The sequence below is a fragment of the Uloborus diversus genome, chromosome 2 (genome assembly GCF_026930045.1).
Source record: "Uloborus diversus isolate 005 chromosome 2, Udiv.v.3.1, whole genome shotgun sequence".
Taxonomy (NCBI): domain Eukaryota; kingdom Metazoa; phylum Arthropoda; class Arachnida; order Araneae; family Uloboridae; genus Uloborus; species Uloborus diversus.
This window is the reverse complement of record NC_072732.1, coordinates 157,437,841-157,456,421: the sequence shown is the minus strand read 5'-3', so window position 1 is coordinate 157,456,421 and position 18,581 is coordinate 157,437,841. Positions and strand designations below refer to the sequence as shown.

Below are 18,581 nucleotides of genomic sequence, written 5' to 3'. Positions count from 1 at the left end.
AATGTCAAATTGGCTATGCTATATCAGGACAATAAAAATTTGAAGAGAAACAAACTGTAACTAGTATGTTGTGGCCATCACGAAACTTTCTTCTATATCTTTCTTATAATTCTGATCCCTCACCACTCTTGACGAGGAAGCAATATTCCCAACAAAAACAAAATTACATATGCAAAAACTTGACAACCATCCCAATGTCTGAATTATCGCAAAATCAAAGCAAAGAGTGAAAATTGAAGGTTATTTTAAAAGACTTGCTTGAATTAATTACAAATATTTTATTTGTTAACAAACATGAGATGGCAATTGTTAAAAGTTTCAAATCATTTGGAGATAATATTTCCAATCATTTCCATACAATTAAAATCACAAGAAATAAGCAGACGACAGTTTAGTACGATTTATCTTTCTCATTGTTGCATTCATAAAGCTATTTTTATTCGCAAAAAAAAAAAAAAATCAGCACCTCTTGGAGTGATTGGCGTGAAAATTGAACCAATGCCTGTTTCATATGAATTCACATTTATTCCGAATTTCATGCAGAACGTAACATTACTTCTTGAGATATGGCACTCACAATGCAAAGAAAGAATGTTCGATTACCCCACCCCCTTTTCAGTTGTTGACACCAAAATAAAATCAGCTCTTATACCTTCTAAGGGCTACCTGTCAATAAATTTTTGTTTGATTCCGTTCATTATTTCTTGAGATACAGCAGTCACAATTGAAGACAAAAAACGTTCTATAGCTCAACCCCCGTTTGAGATATCGACACCAAAATTGAATCAGCACCTGCTCCTGTTAGGGGCAACATACGGTCCAATATTTGTTGGATTACGCCCGTTACTTCTTGGGTAATAGCAGGCACGCATAACTCAAGAAATGTCCCATTGCTCCACCCCCCTTCGAGGAATTCACGCCAAAAACCAATGGGCAGTTCACATTGAGGCACATATGTGTACCAAATTTTGTTTGATTTCATGTGGTAGTTTTTGCTGTAGAGCAGCCACAAAAAACTGTTCACACACGTACGTGACACACACACTACTCAGCACACCTCAAAACGTTCAAATCCATCAAAATTTGAACGAATTCAATACTTTTTTCTATATATTAGATATAGAAGAAAGTAAAAATAGTTTAACCCATATTTAAGTACAGGTAACTTGAATAATTAAAATATCCTAAAATTTTCTACTTTTAATTTTCCAAAATTGCAGAGGAAAAAAAATATTCTTCATGTACAAGTATATTTGGAGTTCTTGATTGAGAATTATTAAAATTGTTTTAATAATATTCTGATTTAGGTCTTAATTGTATTGTGAACAAAATTATACATATATTTTTATTTTTTAAGAGAGTACTAAAATGTAAATTTTTCCATAACCATCTCTCTTCACTACAACCTTAAAATTTCATGATAGACGTTGTTCACTGTCGCACTTTATTCTGACTGAATAATAAATAGCCAATTTATCTGCTTCAAAATGATCGATTTGTTTTTAACAAATAAAGTACAAATTTGATAATTCATTAACAGCAGTTTTCATAACTTCAGACTTTCAGCTGTATATTTTCATTATTTATTTACATATTTAACTCTTTGCACTAGACATCTTTTTTTCTTGCTGAATTTTCATTTCCAAAATTTGAATGGAATAAGTTAATTCCCTGGTATCAAATAAAATTGAATATCCTCTCAGATACGGCAATATATCACATAATGCATAGGGATCAAAATTATTTCTGATGTAGAAGTAGAAACTTTCTAAAATTACATGGAGATGTTTACTTTAAAGTTAAAAATATAGACATAATCCAAACCAAGTTTTGTGAATAAGAGTTTTATATGCATTTTACAGGTACATTCATAGTCCATGATTTCAATACATCTTTTTTATAACAATAAAAATTCAAAAGTAGTTGATATAAGAATACATAAAATAAATCTCACAAGGTCCTCAAGTTAAAGTACATTTTAGAATCTTAATACACTGAGTAATTGAATTATCATTCCACTCGAAAAGCCTAGCGCACCACATTGCTAATATTAGACAAAACAGAGCAACACATCATTCAGGATTAGTAGTAAAGTGAAATAGTCTGTTCAAATCTTCAATTTTTGAGGAAATATCCAGATAGAGCACAAGCATATTCAAAACATACAACTGGTAACATCAACTGTTGGAGGGGTAGGGGTCCAGGAGCAGTACTTTTCAAAGAACTAAAACCTACAAAATATAGAATAAGTACAGTTAATACAAATAAACAAACTCGGGGGGAAAAAAAGGAAAAGTTCTAGGATAGTTCTTTAGAATTTATAAGCACATGCATTTTCAAAATATGTAACTGTCTGACCAATAAATGCATTATATCATTTAATGTTTTTCCAGACTAAAAATCGGAAAAGAAAAGATTAAAATAGAATTACTATAGGAGCATATGAAAACAATACAATTGTTTGTATAGATATTTCAAAACAAATAAACAGATTGCATGGGCCCAGCAGTGTCACCATAATCAATTTTTTTTCAACTTATAGCATATAACAAAGTTTCCACAGATTGTAGAGCTGCAGAGTAATAAATTATATATTTATGATTTAATACATCTTTTTCACCAGTACAAATATAACTGTTTTCAACAATATGTTTACATGCCAGAAACCGGAAGCAAGGCCCACATAGTATCCCTTCGACACCAGTCTTCATTTCTTCATCAAGATTTTTTCCCCTGGCTTGTTTATCACTCAATTTGATATTACAGTTACCCCTTGTTATACCGTGCTTTTTGGGGGACAAAGAAAAAGCACGTATTATCCGAAAGCGCGAAGTAACCAAGGTTATTAAAAATAGTCATCCATCCAACACATACATGTAAATTAGCATTCACTCTTTTTGACATGATTTTCAAAAGGTGTCGATATGTTTCAAGAATTTACTATCGCACGTATTGAAACTTATACAAGATTCAAATTTAAGTAAATTTTCAGCGTCAATATGAAATGGTGACTAAAGATGATCTTCATCAAGAGTGAGCATTCCAATACCCTCTTATTCCCAAGGGACTTTCTAATCCCTTTGATTTGCAGTAGAAAGGATGTGAAAAGTAAAAGTAACCAGATTGTTAGAGAACTCTTTTGCCCGTCCAGAGCATTCTTCCTTTCTTTGATGCAAATCTTGATTTGTGGAACCAAGCACAAATCTTTTCTGTGCTAACAGGCAGTCAGAGAGGGTGTATGTTCTCTTCTACTTAGACCAGTATGACACCTGCCTGCTCTCTCAATCATTGTAAAGGTCTTGGTATCAATACAAAAGAAAACATGAAGTAGTTTCCAAGCTGTATCTTAAAATGAAATATACTGCATGTATGTACATTTGGATAACAAGAGTTGCCACTGCTTTTCCAGCGAATTCAGAAGTTATTAAATACAAACAAAAAACCTGACTGCGTAAAAACCAAAAAAACTAAAAAGAAAAATGTATAAGCCCAGTAGTTTAGAATGTTATTAAGTACTACTGAATAACTACACCATTGAAATAGTTTTATAACCGTACACAGGTAAGACAAATCATAAATTCAAAAGCATCAACAGTGGGGGCCCATTCCTTTCTGATTCAAGGAACCCCGCAAAATTTGAATAAGCTCCGACTGTTGATCCTTCTCTTCTGCTTTTGAATTTGTGATTAGTCTTATCTGTGTACAATTATAAAACTATTTCAATGGTGTAATTATCAGAAGTACTTAATAACATTCTTAACTACTGGGCTTATACATTTTTCTTTCTAGGTTTTTACGCAGTCGGGGGTTTTTTTTTTTTAAATATTTTTTTTATTTTACACTTTTTAGTTAATTTTCATTGACTTAGATGATTATAAGAGGATACACTTCTCAATCTTGTCATTTTATTGAGAGAGTTTGTATCTTGAGGTTTATTAAGTTAAGGTTTACTTGCGGTGGTCTAAACTACTGATAATTAGTCCCTTTAGGCAGGGCCCGATTAAAATATTGAGGGGTCCTAGGCCAAGTACTTTTTTGGGGGCCCCTGTATTCAAACTTTATAGCATTAGCCGTCGGCTGAATAAATTTTAGCAAGACTAAAGTAATTTCAGACATTTAGGGGCCCCTAAATATCGGGAGCCCTAAGCCCGGGCCTAGTTGGCCTATTCAGCAATCAAGTCCTGCTTCTAGGGGCCTAACTCGGCTTAAAGCTACATGTGCATGACCTTTAGCAAAAACAGCCTGTATAACTCATGCTGACGCGAGCTAGAAAACGTCGTCAGTCAAATCTATCTCGCAAAACTAAAAAAGGTAGACAAGAAAGTACATAACGGAAAACTCAGTCTCCTGAATCAAGACAAAAACAAATGCAACATGTTAGAGATGAAAATTGAATTAGTAGACTTTCTTTCTTTTGGTGCTTATTGCACGGGTTTATTTTGATGAGGACTACAATCTGAGTGTCTTGCCTCCCTTACGCATGATATATTTTTTATTTCAGTAGATTACATATAAACAACACATGAAAGAATTTACATCAGAAAGAAGGGGGAAGTACATGCGGAGCGAGGGTTGGAGTTGAACCCACCGCCTCAAGTGTGAGAAAAGCCCGATCGGTAGAGTGTTGGATTCGGGGCCGGAGGGCCCCGAGTTCGAACTTCGATGGTCGAAGACCCACTGTCGTCATTAAAGGGGACTGGGCGACGTTAAATATGCTCGTGGTCTCAATGTCCTCCAAGTGAAACGATACCTCTGGGGGTGCTAGTACCAGGTAGCTATTAGCTCCTGGACTAGTTCTAAATTCTCATTAACTGTTTGATCTGGTGATGGTGCTGCCATCTATCGGTATAAAAAATAATGGAAGCAAGGCACTTAGTATGCAGTCCTCGACATAAATACAGTTGTGACTCGGAATCGGAAGTGTGAGAAAGAATCGCTTAGACCACTCGGCCACTGAGGCGGGATTGCCGCGAATCTTAAGAGAGAAGGGAGGAAAACATGGACATGGGAACCGGTTCGCTTAACTAGATGGATGTCCATGTGGTAGAAAAGTGATTCCTTTTCAACCAACGATCGTCGGCCATTTTGTGGGCAAGTACTTCCCACTGCACATCCAATAAGCTTACTTTGGGTTCGTTTTCCGCAATTTTTGCGGGGATTTTGCATTTTAAAGTACCACTTTCAATGGAACATCCTATTTTTTGAAAAAGAAAAAAGTCTCAAAATAATTTTCTATTGGAAATTCACTATTGGAGGTAATTTTAGAACAGAAAATAGATTTTGCATCTCCCTAATTTGTAACTCATGTTTAATTCGGCTATTTGAAACATTAAAGTACATACCTTTCTCGTCGACGAAAAACTAATTTAGGGTTTTATGGATTCCGGGTAAGTCAGTTTGAATCTCTAGAGGCCATTCATTGATTACATAAGGATGATTTTGGCAACTTGCTTACCCTTACATGGGGGAGGGGGGGTCAAAAGATTCCCCCCTCCTTATCTTACGTAAAATTCCATTTCGATTTTCAAAATAATAAAATAACAAATCTTACTTCGCTGGAATCGTTATTTTTTTTTTAAACCTTTAAGTGTAAAAAAAATACTTACTAAAAGGATTCTAGACTGAATGTTTTTTCGATAAATATTTTTTGTATATAATGAAATACTAATTAAAAATAAGACATGCAATACACAGTGCGATACTTTTATTATATGTTACACTATTCATTCTATGAAAAACAAGTAAAAACAGCTCATCCTTATACGTTTTTACCTTCCCAAAGAAAATAAAATATGATCCTTGCCAAACCACTTGACCACACAATTTCTAATATAGAATATCGACTTGAAAATTGCCCCTTCTTTTTCTTATTATATTAGAGCAAAAAAAAAAAAAAAAAAAAGCAAAAATGCCTTGTTCCATTTTTGCAATTTAAATAGTATTTTCACATTTTTCAAAAAATGTGACCATAGCGGAAACCTTGATTGAGACCAGAACATTATAGGTGCTTTTCAGGCCTTGACGCAAGCAGTTTTTTTGGGGAGACAATATTTTTTTCAGAAAATGAGTGAGAAAAAAAAAAAGAGCACACTGAATAGATCATATAAATGCATTTTAAACAACTTATAATAACAATTTTAAAATGACATGTAGAGAACTTACCCTTGCCAACTTGTTCAACAAGACTCTTTCAATGGAAAGATATCAAGGAAATTTGTCAACCTTTTCCATCTTCAGATTGCTCAAATTGAGGGCAGTCCAGTAGATTCACAGGGAGACTGCAAAGAAGGAAATATGTAAAGCAGGAAGATACTGGGTTCAAAGCCCAGTTTTATAGGAAAAATACCCGCTTTGTAGAGGAACCATCGTTGAAGACGGGATGCTTAGGTTTTCTGCAAAAAAAAAAAAAAAAAGGTGATTTAAAGAAAGAATATGATTAACATGAACTGCATGCATTGGGGACAATTAGTTACCTATTTCACAAACTACTTTGACAAATTGTCAAATTTTCATCTTAGTAACTAACTACCCAGGGTTGGCTTTCTGCCGGCAGAAACTAGTTTTTGCCGTGTCAGTGGCAGAAATTGGTTGTAACCGGTAAAAACCGGCAGAAACTGGCAAAAACTTAAAAGCATCTTTAATTACTTAAGTGATTGCTAAATAATATTCGTTTAAGTAAACTAAAAAATTAAACTTCATTTCATCATTTAAAAAAAATAAAAGCCTATGCTAATGCCCTTGATTTAGTTCGAGAAGGGAACTTTTCATTTGCAGATGCTCGTAATGTTTGGATTAATTTAATAAAGGACGAAAAATCATATAGGTGCTCAGGAAAGAGGAGTGACATACAAAATTAAAAGGCATTTCTGATTTTAATTTGCTCACTTATATGCTTCATCTAAATTGTTTGTGATCGAAATTATCACGTACTTCAAGAAGAAAGTGCCAGAATTTTACTTGCCATTATTAACATAGATTTTGTACCTAATGTCACAGCTTTGCAAAACAAATTGGCCCTATTTCTCGAAACTTATTTTCCAGTCTAATTTCTCCCACTACCCCAGTTACTTACTACATGGTGGAACAATAAATAAAACAATAGATGAAAGTTTCAAACATTGCTTATTCCTTCATGCATTGCCTGCTAGCTCTTCTGTTGCAGGAATATTCTAAAGTTTCTCATTTGTACATATTAGATTGAGAAACTGTTTAGATTTTAGAAATAACCTTTTTGAAGAAGCAACCGCAGGGTCCAAGCAATGTAATATTTGATTTTAAATTGTGGTAATATTATTAAAATGTGCTTTGGTTAATAATTATTTTTTCCATGCACTTCCTATTGCATGTCAATAATTTTTTTTTTTATTTTTATTTTGTGAGTTTTTGCCAGTTTTTGCCGCAACTGTGGCAGAAAGTGGTTTTCGCCATGCCGGTTTAACCGGTTTCTACCAGTGGTTTTAACCGCCTCCGCAGAAACTTGCCAACCCTGTAGCTAACAGAATAGAGGCTCTATCCATTGAGGAATGCACTAGCCCAAAATACACCTTATCATCATATAATTCCATCAATAAAATATTGTTTTTAAAATTATACAGATTATCAGGGGCTCTCAAACCCCTGTCCCTTCTTAGATGGCAGGGCGTTTTCACACTAGGAAGATTTGAAATTATTACATGAAAACAAATCACTTGTTGACGATTTGCAAAGCAGAGAAAACACAGCATTTAACTTACTTTTACCACATTGAAACATACTTAGCATAAAAACGCATCGAGTTATATGCTTGTAGAATCGTAATGTCATGAATACAAGAAGTCATAAAATCCACCTCGGGAAGATGCTCTATATTGTTTGATAATAATTTTCAATTTTACTAATTAGCCTGCTCAAAAATTAAATTCACTCTGCTGCAATGCTTGTAGCTAACATTACAAACAGACCGGCCCAATATAATAGTTAAAACAAAAATAACATACTTCGTATATAATTATACAAAACGCAGTGAAACAACCATTTAGCTCGAACACCGTTGATGCGACATTAAATATTACGTTACAAATATAATGTTTAATATTATGCAAAAGCAAAAATAACCAGCGTACTTTGCATTGATCCGTACTAAAAATACAAAATTAATAATCTCAAATGCGAATGATAAGGTATTAAACGACTTAAAAATTAGAATGAATACATTAAAGATTCAATATATATTTTCTAAGCCAACAAGAAATATAAATAATACACAATAAATATCTACAAACTGAAACTATTATGGTTAATGATTGATCAATTTTAAAAAATAATGATACAAACGTCGGAAAATTCAAAACCACATACCTCCACCAAAAACCGCTGGAACGTAAAAAAAATGGCTTCCTTCCGGAAAAACATGAATACTCTGCCAATAATCTAATCGCCAGATATACAAGCCAACGCCAAGTGCCGGTTAGATCAAAAGATGGACAATTTCTTTGGAGTGCCGCGGTTGACCTATTGTTCTCCGGTCAGGTTTTCCTCGAATGAGCAAACTCGAGATGACGTCTGCGGTCGATTTTCGATTTCGATTTCGATTCAGAGTCACAACTGACTTCAACTGCATTTATGTCGAGGTCTGCATACTGAGTGCCTTACCTCCATTATTTTATATACCGATAGATGGCAGCACCATCACCGGATCGAGCAGTTAATGAGAATTTAGAACTAGTCCAAGAGCTAATAGCTACCTGGTACTAGCACCCCCAGAGGTATCGTTTCACTTGGAGGACATTGAGACCACGAGCATATTTAACGTCGCCCAGTCCCCTTTAATGACGACGGTGGGTCTTCGACCAGCAAGGATCGAACCCGAGGCCCTCCGGCCCCGAGTCCAATGCCTTACCGATCAGGCTACCACGGCCCCCGGTCGATTTTTCGCATCGATGCATCACCGATGTCAAACTGAACTGAAGAGAGTTTTGTTTACTAAAGGACGTTGAAGCATGGATGAACAATCGCAGAACGGGCTTCAGTTTTTTTGTTTGATTACTGATTGTTTTAAAATCAACTAACTTATTTTAAGCATAAGTGTTTCAAAGTAATGGGTAAATTTAAAAATAAAAATTGGAGGCTTCACACGACTGCTCCCAAGCGGCAGGTTTTAGAAAACGCTACACCATCGAAGTTGAAATCATGCACCATTAAACCTGGCTCGGTAACTTCGGTTTTCTTTCTAATTTACTTTCACTTTTTGTTCGAAAAGTCATCATTCGCATAAAATATCCCTTTATGTTGTTTCCTGGCTAGCGTATTACGTGCAAATCTTCTGCTTACCAAGCTATGGTAATTTTCGAACAAGGCTGTCACAGGCAACTTAAAAATAAAAGTGACTATTTTGAAACTATGTTGGCTATTTTAGTCATAGTGGGGGCAAAAACAACTATTTTGTATTCAATTGCAAATAGCAGCAAATTTTTTTGTGAAAAGCAACCAAAAACATAAAAACTTTCGTCTTTACGTGTTTGAAAAATTTGAATACACATACCTATTCAAGATAAGAAGTGTGACATTTTTAAGCAGGGTAGTGAGCTGAGGTCTTGGACGGCAAATTCTGACAATAATTAGGGAACCCATACAGGGCGGTAAGGGGGGCTCAAACCCCCCCCCCCCTTTTAGAAATTAAAACTTCTTTGCTTTTAGTACTTTTTTCTTTGCAAAAATGTAAAAACATTTCTTTTCCTGCTATTAATTAATAATTAATTAAAAATGTCAAACTTTAGCAACTCTAATCTGTACTGAAATTGGTGTCTATAAGGGAAATTTACTGCTAACCATGGGGAAAATATATGAGTCCCCTTAAAATTTTGCATATGGGCGCCCATGCTGATTATGTCAGCTGAAGGGAGGTGCCCTAGCGTGGCCCAAAAACAGGGTCCGGGGATATTTCGATAATTGGGAATCTGACGATCGTCCTTCATTGCCGTCAACTTTTAGCTCCAGCATTTGCGCGAAAGGTATTTTTCTTTGCAAATCTAAATCAGGGCCGTATCCAGAGGGGGGGAGGGCTGACGGGCCCGCCCCCCCAAAACCCGAAATGTTTTGTATTGTAAAACAGGTTTTTTTCTTTTTTTTAAATTCCTAATGTCAGAAAAGGAAAAACACAAAGTTTTTTTTATTCTTAATTTTGCTACTATTCAAAATTTATAATAGTTTGAAGAAATACAGAAAAAGCAGTTCTAGTTCTCATTAGCTGCAAGGCACACTTGAAATTTAGACCTTTAATTAGGACTTCCTGCTCTCTTTCCCAATTCAATTCAGGGCAGTCCAGGGTTAAGGCAGGCCCTTTGTCAGTTCGGTAGACTTTTCAAGTCTACCAAGTCTACCAAACTGAATTCTGTGCACTTCCTCCTTCAGGGGCGTGCACAAAAATTTTGGGACTGTCACAAATGCTTTTTTGGGCCCCCTCCATATTGTTTACCCATATTTTCAACCCTATGTTTTAAAATATTGGGTCCCATTTAAGCTCGGGCCCAGTCCAACAGGTGTCCCTTCTCCCCTCTGTGCACGACCCTGCCCTCCTCTCCCTAAAACTGTTATAAAACTTGCACTGTACTGATTTCGAGCCGGGGACTCCCCAAAGGCTGGGCCCCTAGTTTCCGATTAGGCGAGTATTTTGTTACAAAGATGTGCCAAATTCAGCTCCTTGATACATCCTGAGTAAACAATGCAAAAATCACGATTCTCGTGTTTTTGTAGCATAATTTTCAAGATCATTTTTGTGACTGATATGTTTCTTGTCTTGCATTTATTTCATGCCAAATTCAGTATCATTTGTTATTGCTTGTTTTTTTTTCTTACTTCTACTGTATACTGTTAATACCTTTAGAATGAGAAAAAAAAAAAAATAACAGTTACTCTACTCTCTTTCATTTTCTGACTACTTGTGATTGAAAAAAAAAGTTTGTTTCGAGAAATATTTCGTTGCATTTATTTTTAGCTTAAAACAGGTGTGTCTTACAAAGTATAATCATTTTGTAAGATCGTGCAATCAACTTCTGAAAAGTATAAATAAAGAGCTTCAAATAATTTCAACTGTTTGAGAGTCTTTGAAAATTATTTAAGTTTTTGAAATTCCTTGAAAACTTCTTCAATTTTGTATCTTATCAAGAAAATAAAGTATGAATTGTCCAAATGGCCAGAATACTACTCTTCCGTTCTTATTTTCTGAATGTCTACACCATTTCTTTTAAACTATTTTGTACAGTTTTCATACTGTAGGGCATTTAATGAAAAAAAAAAAAAAATAAATAAATAAATGGGGGTAGAGGGAGTGATCAAAAACAAACTTCACTAAAAGCCGATATGAGCAGATGACAAAGTGCTTCTCTTTTCTCCTCTCTCGTTTTTCCTCTCTGTCCATTAAGTTCCATGTTTTTTCAAGCAAACAATTTTTTTTTTGTTTGATCTTGATTTGCAAAAGAATATAACTTTTAAAAGACTTTGTTTGCCTTTTTTTTTCATATTTTTGTAGTCTCAATTACCTAATGTAAGGCCTCAAAATACAGATTTTTTTTGAAAATTTCTCGGGAGAAAACCCCCCGGACCCCCTGAAATTATGGATGTTCTACATCCGATTTAAAGGGACACTCTCTTGTTATCCTTACCACTGCAAGGTGAATAAGAAATATAATAAGAATTAAAATAACAACAGTCCAAACAGTGGAATCGTTAAAAATCGAGACAAAAAGGCTGCTATGTTAACATTTTTATGCGTTTGGTGTGTCTATATATACTATATGTGTGTGTGTTACAGAAATGTGCTAATCCGGGCCCCTCCCGAAAAAAATTTCTGGATACGGCCTTGATCTAAATAAAGAGATCGGAAACATCTATTCACGTAGGGTTACTATAAATCAGCAGGGTTACCAAAATAAAATTATTTACGCCAAAAACGAGACGACCATGCCAGATTCCCATTTATCGAAATATCCCCCAGGGTTCCCCACTTTTTGAGATTCAAGAGAGGCTTAAAATTGTGTTTTTAGCTCCTATAATTTCAGAAAGCTTCAGGAGATAGTTCCCTGATCACCAAAGGTTAATCCAATCTTCAAAGTTAAAATTGTATTTTTAGGACTTCAATTTTAAAAATGTTTAGCTGGAGAGTAAACTCCAGTATACAGTCAGGCTCCGCTTTTAGGGTAGGCGTCTGCCTAGGGTGGCAAATTTCAAAATTGAAATATATTTTTTAAATGTATAAATGTCTGTTTCAGCATTATAAAACTCACTGCTTCAATGCTAAAAGGCTATATTGATAATTTAGAGTGTGTACCAGTGCTTGGATATGCTAAACATAGTTACGAATTTAACAAGAAATTCAATTTTTATTTTAGAAGTGGCAAATTGCGTGACTTAAAAGTCTTTTAAAAATATTAATATCTGTGTCAGTGCAATAAGTTGCACTACTTTGATGTTAAAAAAGATAATTTAAAGGGTATACCAGTGCTTGGATAAGCAAAACCTAGTTATGAATTTAACTAGAAACTCACTTTAAATTTAAGCTCTTTGCAACTTTTTTTATTTTATTAATATATTATTATTTTATATTATTATTATTATTCAATGGGAGGAGGAGGCGTCACTTGTCAATATTGCCTAGGACAGCAGAACTAATGTATACAGTAGGTAAACTCCTGATTGTCCAGGGAAAGGGTGGCACGGTAACTGCAGATAAGCAGATTCGAGGATAATCCTCAAAATAGGTAAAACTATTGCTATTGTATGCAAAGGTGTCAAACAATCCATAGCACTCACATATACATTTTAACTGTTGCCAACACGATAACAATGCATATAAAAAATGCTAGTAAAAGCTAAAAAGAGATCGCTCATTATTGCAAATCAATTATACACATACACGAGCAATAGGGTGGGCCGAAAATGCACTTTTGCACAAACTTTCGAAATCGATGAGGCTTGGGGGCGGAAAAGTTGTGTATTGGGTTGCTCAGTAACCATGTAAAAAATTTTTGAAATCGAACAATATCTTCAGGTGGCGCCGGCGCCTTAAAAATTTGAAATTTTGACTAAAACAGACCTTTTTCTTCTAAGAACACGATTTTTTGCATTTTCGAAATAGATTACGCTCTAGTGCGGAAAAGTTGTGTATTGGGTTGCTCAGTAAACATGTAAAATTTTTTTGAAATCGAACAATATCTTCAGGTGGCGCCGGCACCTTAAAATCGGAGATTTTATTCAAAACAGACATATATTTTCATGAAAAGAGAATTCCTTATCAGTTTTCTATTTCACCCCCCTTCTTCTACTAAATGAAATGCTCTCGCACCTGCAGTCCACGTGACAGTCAGTGTGATAATATGCAACACAGTTATCGTTTAGTTCAGTCTAGTACAGAAACAATCAACTAATAAGCTTACTTTATGTCGTTTGTTCATCGAAGAGCAGTCTCTTTAGGTATTTAAATGTCATTAACTAGTTAGTTATAGTTATACTTTTGTCACAATGGCCAGTTGTCATTCAACTGAAAAGTTACAGATTGTTTTGTTTTTGGTTTGCCAGAAGAGCTGAAACCTAACGTCTTACCAACTTACAGTCAAGTTATGAAATTTTACTTCCTTATAAGAGAACAAATGAAATCTTCAAATTACGGCAAAGATCCAGCTTTTACTGACATTGCCAATGTTGTTGCTGAGAGGGTAGCTGATTTGTGGAAGAAGTTCTTGATTCCTACTATTTCTCATTGCAGAATTGTGCGCATCCTTAAATCATATCATGCTAAGTATAAAAATATCCTGAAAAGTAAAAACAAGTCTACGGAATCCTATAGGAACAAAGTAAAGGAATTTTTGGAAGACGCCGAGAAAACTCTCTTTGACATTGCCACATGCAAATGTCATTCCTTTAAAGCATGATCCTGTGAAAAGGATAGGAAAGTGCCACATTTAGAACAACCATTTTTGATTGATCAACGAACCGTCAGAAAAATGATTATCGGAGGCATTGATTTAAAAGTAACTGAGAAGCTGCTCCGAAAGCAAAATAGGCAATTCAAGACTGTTGAAAGCTGCTACAAGTGAACAGCAGTTCCAAACACCAAAGTCTGTGTTCGAGTCGCCTGAGTTCGAGGATTGTGAGAACGAAGAATTTGAATATGAAACGCGTAATGATGAAGAATACACTCCTCCTAGATCCAGAGAGAACCATTCCAGAAAAACGAAAAGAGAGACCAAGGTAATCAACCAGATGAGGATAAAACTGCCAACCACAGCACTCGCCTGCGATAGTGCAGGGATTGGAGACAGGCCTGCAGCGAAAAATATTTCTGCAGTTCTTGAAGATGTCGGAATGATTTCTGATAATAATCGTTCCAAAGTTACAGATAAAAATAAAATAAGAAGAGAGACAAAGAGAAAACGAAAGGAACTACAATGTAAAGGAAAACCAGAAGAGCTTCAAGCCCTCTTTTTTGACGGACGAAAAGATAAAACTTTAGCAGATCAAATCAAGGGAAACAAAAAGCACAGGACAACGGTTATTGAAGAACATGTAGTTTTAATACAAGAACCTGGATCTGAATGTATCGGCCATGTTTCTCCAGCTAGTGGTTCTGCAAAATCTATTAAGAGCAGCATCGCTGAATATCTTTTACAGAATGATATCAACACTGAAACTCTTTTGGCAGTTGGCTGCGATGGGACACCCGTTAACACAGGTTGCAAGACTGGAGTTATACGTCTCATAGAAGAAGATGTTGGTAGACCTCTTCAATGGTTCATATGCATGTTACACGCAAATGAGTTACCGTTGCGGCATCTTCTAAAAATGCTAGACGGTCAAACAAGTGGTCCTGAAACCTTTTCTGGTCCAATAGGAAAAGATCTCGAAACCTGTGAGCTGAAACCGGTAGTCAATTTCAAAAAGGTTGATGTCGTAGAGTTAGTAGCAATATCAGAAGAGCTTCGAAAAGATCTGAGTACAGATCAACAATATATGCTGAAAATTTATGAAGCTGTAACATCAGGTTACTGCTCTGTTGCCCTAGCAGAGAAAAAACCAGGAAAGCTAGCGCACTCCCGTTGGCTAACGGCAGCATGTCGAGTTTTGCGCCTGTACATTTCAGTTACAAATGTTTCAGCAGAACTGAAAACCTTAGTAGAGTTTATAATTAAAGTGTATGTGCCGATGTGGTTTGATATAAAATCCAAACCGCATTGCAAAGATGGTGCTAGACACTTATGGAAGATGATTAGCTTGTCACGTTATCTCCCAGATGACTTGAAGACTGTCGTGGATGGTGTAATAAGCCGAAATGCTTTTTTTGCGCATCATGAAAATATTTTTCTTTCGATGCTTACGGATGAACGAAATTACATCCGACTGCTTGCAATACGAAGAATTTTAAAAGCCAGGAAAAATAAACAAGAAGGTATCCGGCGGTTCACTGTTCCTGTAATAAATTTCGAAGCAAAAGATTATACGGACCTAATTGATTGGCACCAATCAGTTGTTACGAAACCACCAATGCTTCGTGCAGACAGCAATGAAGATTTCCGAAATATTCTAAAGGAGAAAATATCTTTGCTAGAAATAAAAGAGTTTCCATGCCACAGCCAAGCAGTGGAGAGGGCAGTAAAAGTAGTGACAGTTGCTTCAGCTTCTGCGGTGGGACAAATCGAAAGGGATGGCCTTATAAGGGCGAAATTAGAATCACAAAGAATAATTCCTTCATTTGAAAGCAAGTCGAAATACAAAAAAGGCGAAGTAGATCAGGCAACAGAAAAGTGAAATATTTAATAAAATCTCAGTGTCCATTATATGGTTGGGTGGTTGGGAGGGCACGGGTGGAACTCGATATGCAGCCACCTCCTCGTGGTGAGTTCTGGGTTATCTCAGTGAATTTCCTCTGAGATAAGCAAATAGCTGCATTGCTTCATGTTTGTTTGCTTACTTGGCACAAATGTCAGCAGTAAAAGATGAATTCAATTATTATTTATGTGTTTATTGACGTTTCCTTTTTCCTGCTGAACAAACCAAATTTTAAAGGCTCTACCTGAAGATATTGTTTGATTTTTAAAAAAAAACTTACACGGCTACTTAGCAACTCAATACTAAACATTTCCGCACTAGAGCGTTATCTATTTCGAAAATGCAAAAAATCATGTTTTTAGAAAAAAAAAAAGGTCTGTTTTAGTCAAAATTTCAAATTTTTAAGGCGCCGGCCCCACCTGAAGATATTGTTCGATTTCAAAAAAATTTTACATGTTTACTGAACAACCCAATACACAACTTTTCCGCACTAGAGTGTAATCTATTTCGAAAATGCAAAAAATCGTGTTTTTAGAAGAAAAAGGTCTGTTTTAGTCAAAATTTCAAATTTTTAAGGCGCCGGCGCCACCTGAAGATATTGTTCGATTTCAAAAAATTTTTACATGGTTATTGAGCAACCCAATACACAACATTTCCGCCCCCAAGCCTCATCGATTTCGAAAGTTTGTGCAAAAATGCATTTTCGGCCCACCCTAACGAGCAAGTAGAGTGACTGCAACAGATTAAGCTAGGTTACAACAAAAAGACAGAAGAGGAGAGGAGATTTTTTCAAGACTAGTTTGGGCACTTGTTTATGTGCATAATTAGTAGATTTAAGCATGTAGGGGAAAATCTAAAAAATTAGTCAGTAGTGTAGATCTGAAGCATTAAGTAGTGTAAAACTAAAAATCAGGTTTTAACAAGTTAGATTTTGGTGACTTTTGAAGGTTTGATGTTATGTCAAGGGCAGAGAAAGGAAGAAATAGGAATGTCTGTAGATTTTGTACTTATTAAGTAAGTATAAATGTCTCTATTTATCTGTATTCAGTTGGTGACTTTTTTTTTTTTTTAATCTCTGAAAGATCCCAGGTAATCAGGAGTTAATAATGCTTTGTAAATTCTTTTCTTGAAAGTTTTTTTTTTTTAATTTGACAGCAAGTTAATTGTAAGACATTAACTCTTAAAGGAATTTTTACTTTAAATTCTTTTCTTTTAAATTAACAATTTTTTGACGTTTGACAAAGATTTATGTAAACTTTAGTTTGTCAAATTAGTAAAACCATATTGACCACAGAGAGATGGCAGATGACCTTGAAGTAGAAACATTATTTTTATCATTTGCAATTGGTAGAATCTACCAAAAAGCAGCCAGTAGTAAGAGATGCATTCTTGCTGTCCCTATCTATTACAAATATTAGCAAAGAACCTATTACAAATGATGTTTCCATTTCAAGGTCCTTCGTCATCACTCCATCATCAAACGTTAGTCTAGTTTTGAATTATTTATATTTATGATTTTAATGTCCTTTTATTAAAAAAAATTTTTTTTTTTTTTAGATTAAGAGTGCATCAAAATTATTTGAAAATATTAAAATACCTGTTGAAGCACTGGAATTTCAAGCTTCTTACCATAATTTGAGTGAAAGTAGCAGTGCATCTCTAACTGAAGCAGTTAAAAGTAAAGTTCCATCAAAGAAGTGTGTCAAAATGGGAACACAATATTCGAGTTAGTAATATTTTTTCTTCCTTTTCTAAGTAAAATAATGGGCATTACATGGTACATTTATTTATATTTTTACACGTTACAACCTTTGAATATTATTCAGAAAGAACCAAGATTCTGTCTGTATTATACTTTACCTTACTAAGAGCTTGCCGAATGTTTGTTTCAAACATTTTCTAATGAAAGTATTCAATACATAGTACAGACTTATAGTTGTCCTGATATTGCTGATTTTTCCAGTAAAAATGATTTTATCTTGGTTTTAAGTGTTTTGTGTGTGTCCTGATATTACATATCCCAGATTAAAAAAAAATCAATTTAGTGCTTTATAGGTTATTGGGTTTATCCTTAGGTTAAAAGAGATTAAATTCTTGCTAAAAGGGGGCCTTAATCTTAATTTTTATAGATTAAAATTAGTGATGCACTGATTGATCGACAGTAACAAGACACTTTTCCAATTTTCCTATTGGCCTATTTTAGATGATTCATCGGCAAAAAAAAAAAAAAAAGATTTTTATGTTAAAATTACTTTTGTCTAGAACAAAAAACTATTCTAAATGACATTATTGCGCAAAGCCAATTTTTTTGAACTTCTGCAATAATGCCCTTATTTGATTCAAAATTTTAAATTATTACAGTTGGGGTGTATACCCCAACCAAATCCATGTTTTTTAAAAAAAATTTAAACAAATAAATGAAGAAAGGAAGTTGCAGGGATAGCTTGAAATGAAACTGAAATTTTAAGGAGACAAAAGGGACTAGATTTTGAAAACATGGATATTGAAATTACAAAAAAGTACCAGTTAGGAGCCCTGCAATTTGCATTGTTCTTTTCATACCAATGTTTCCAATAAAAAAACAAGGGGGGGGGGGAGAAACACCCATAACTTTGATTATTTCATGTTAATGATGTATTTTTGGTTGATCCTATGAACATAGAGTAGAATACTATACATGTGTATTGGTATATGTGTACACTACACACTTTAAAAAATATTAGAAGCATCCTGACTTATGTCCTGATATTTTTTTATTATTGTGTCTTGATTTTTTTTAAAGC

General features: G+C 34.8%; 1 protein-coding gene and 1 long non-coding RNA gene across 4 annotated transcripts in view; one reads left to right on the top strand and one right to left on the bottom strand.

Annotated features, from left to right (window-relative positions):
• The window catches only part of LOC129217450 (uncharacterized), a 70,331-nt gene that overhangs the window by 33,512 nt on the left and 18,238 nt on the right, over positions 1–18,581 (top strand). Inside the window, exons 1-3 of one of the 3 annotated variants that reach the window (XR_008580215.1) lie at positions 8,973–9,190; positions 16,746–16,812; positions 17,356–17,524. The exons of 1 other annotated variant lie outside the window; for it this stretch is intronic. Coding sequence is in view for 1 of the 2 variants with exons in the window: in XM_054851751.1 (XP_054707726.1) it covers positions 9,077–9,190; positions 17,356–17,524 (283 nt within the window). In the remaining variant the exon portion in view is untranslated. Of the gene's footprint in view, positions 1–8,972; positions 9,191–16,745; positions 16,813–17,355; positions 17,525–18,581 lie in introns of those variants that run through there. One more of the 3 variants, XM_054851751.1, reaches the window with a different exon arrangement.
• LOC129217451 (uncharacterized) lies at positions 1,842–8,353 on the bottom strand. The gene is made up of 3 exons (XR_008580216.1): positions 8,338–8,353; positions 6,163–6,392; positions 1,842–2,231 (listed from the first exon to the last, which is right to left on the bottom strand). It is a non-coding gene; the product is annotated as an uncharacterized LOC129217451 (long non-coding RNA).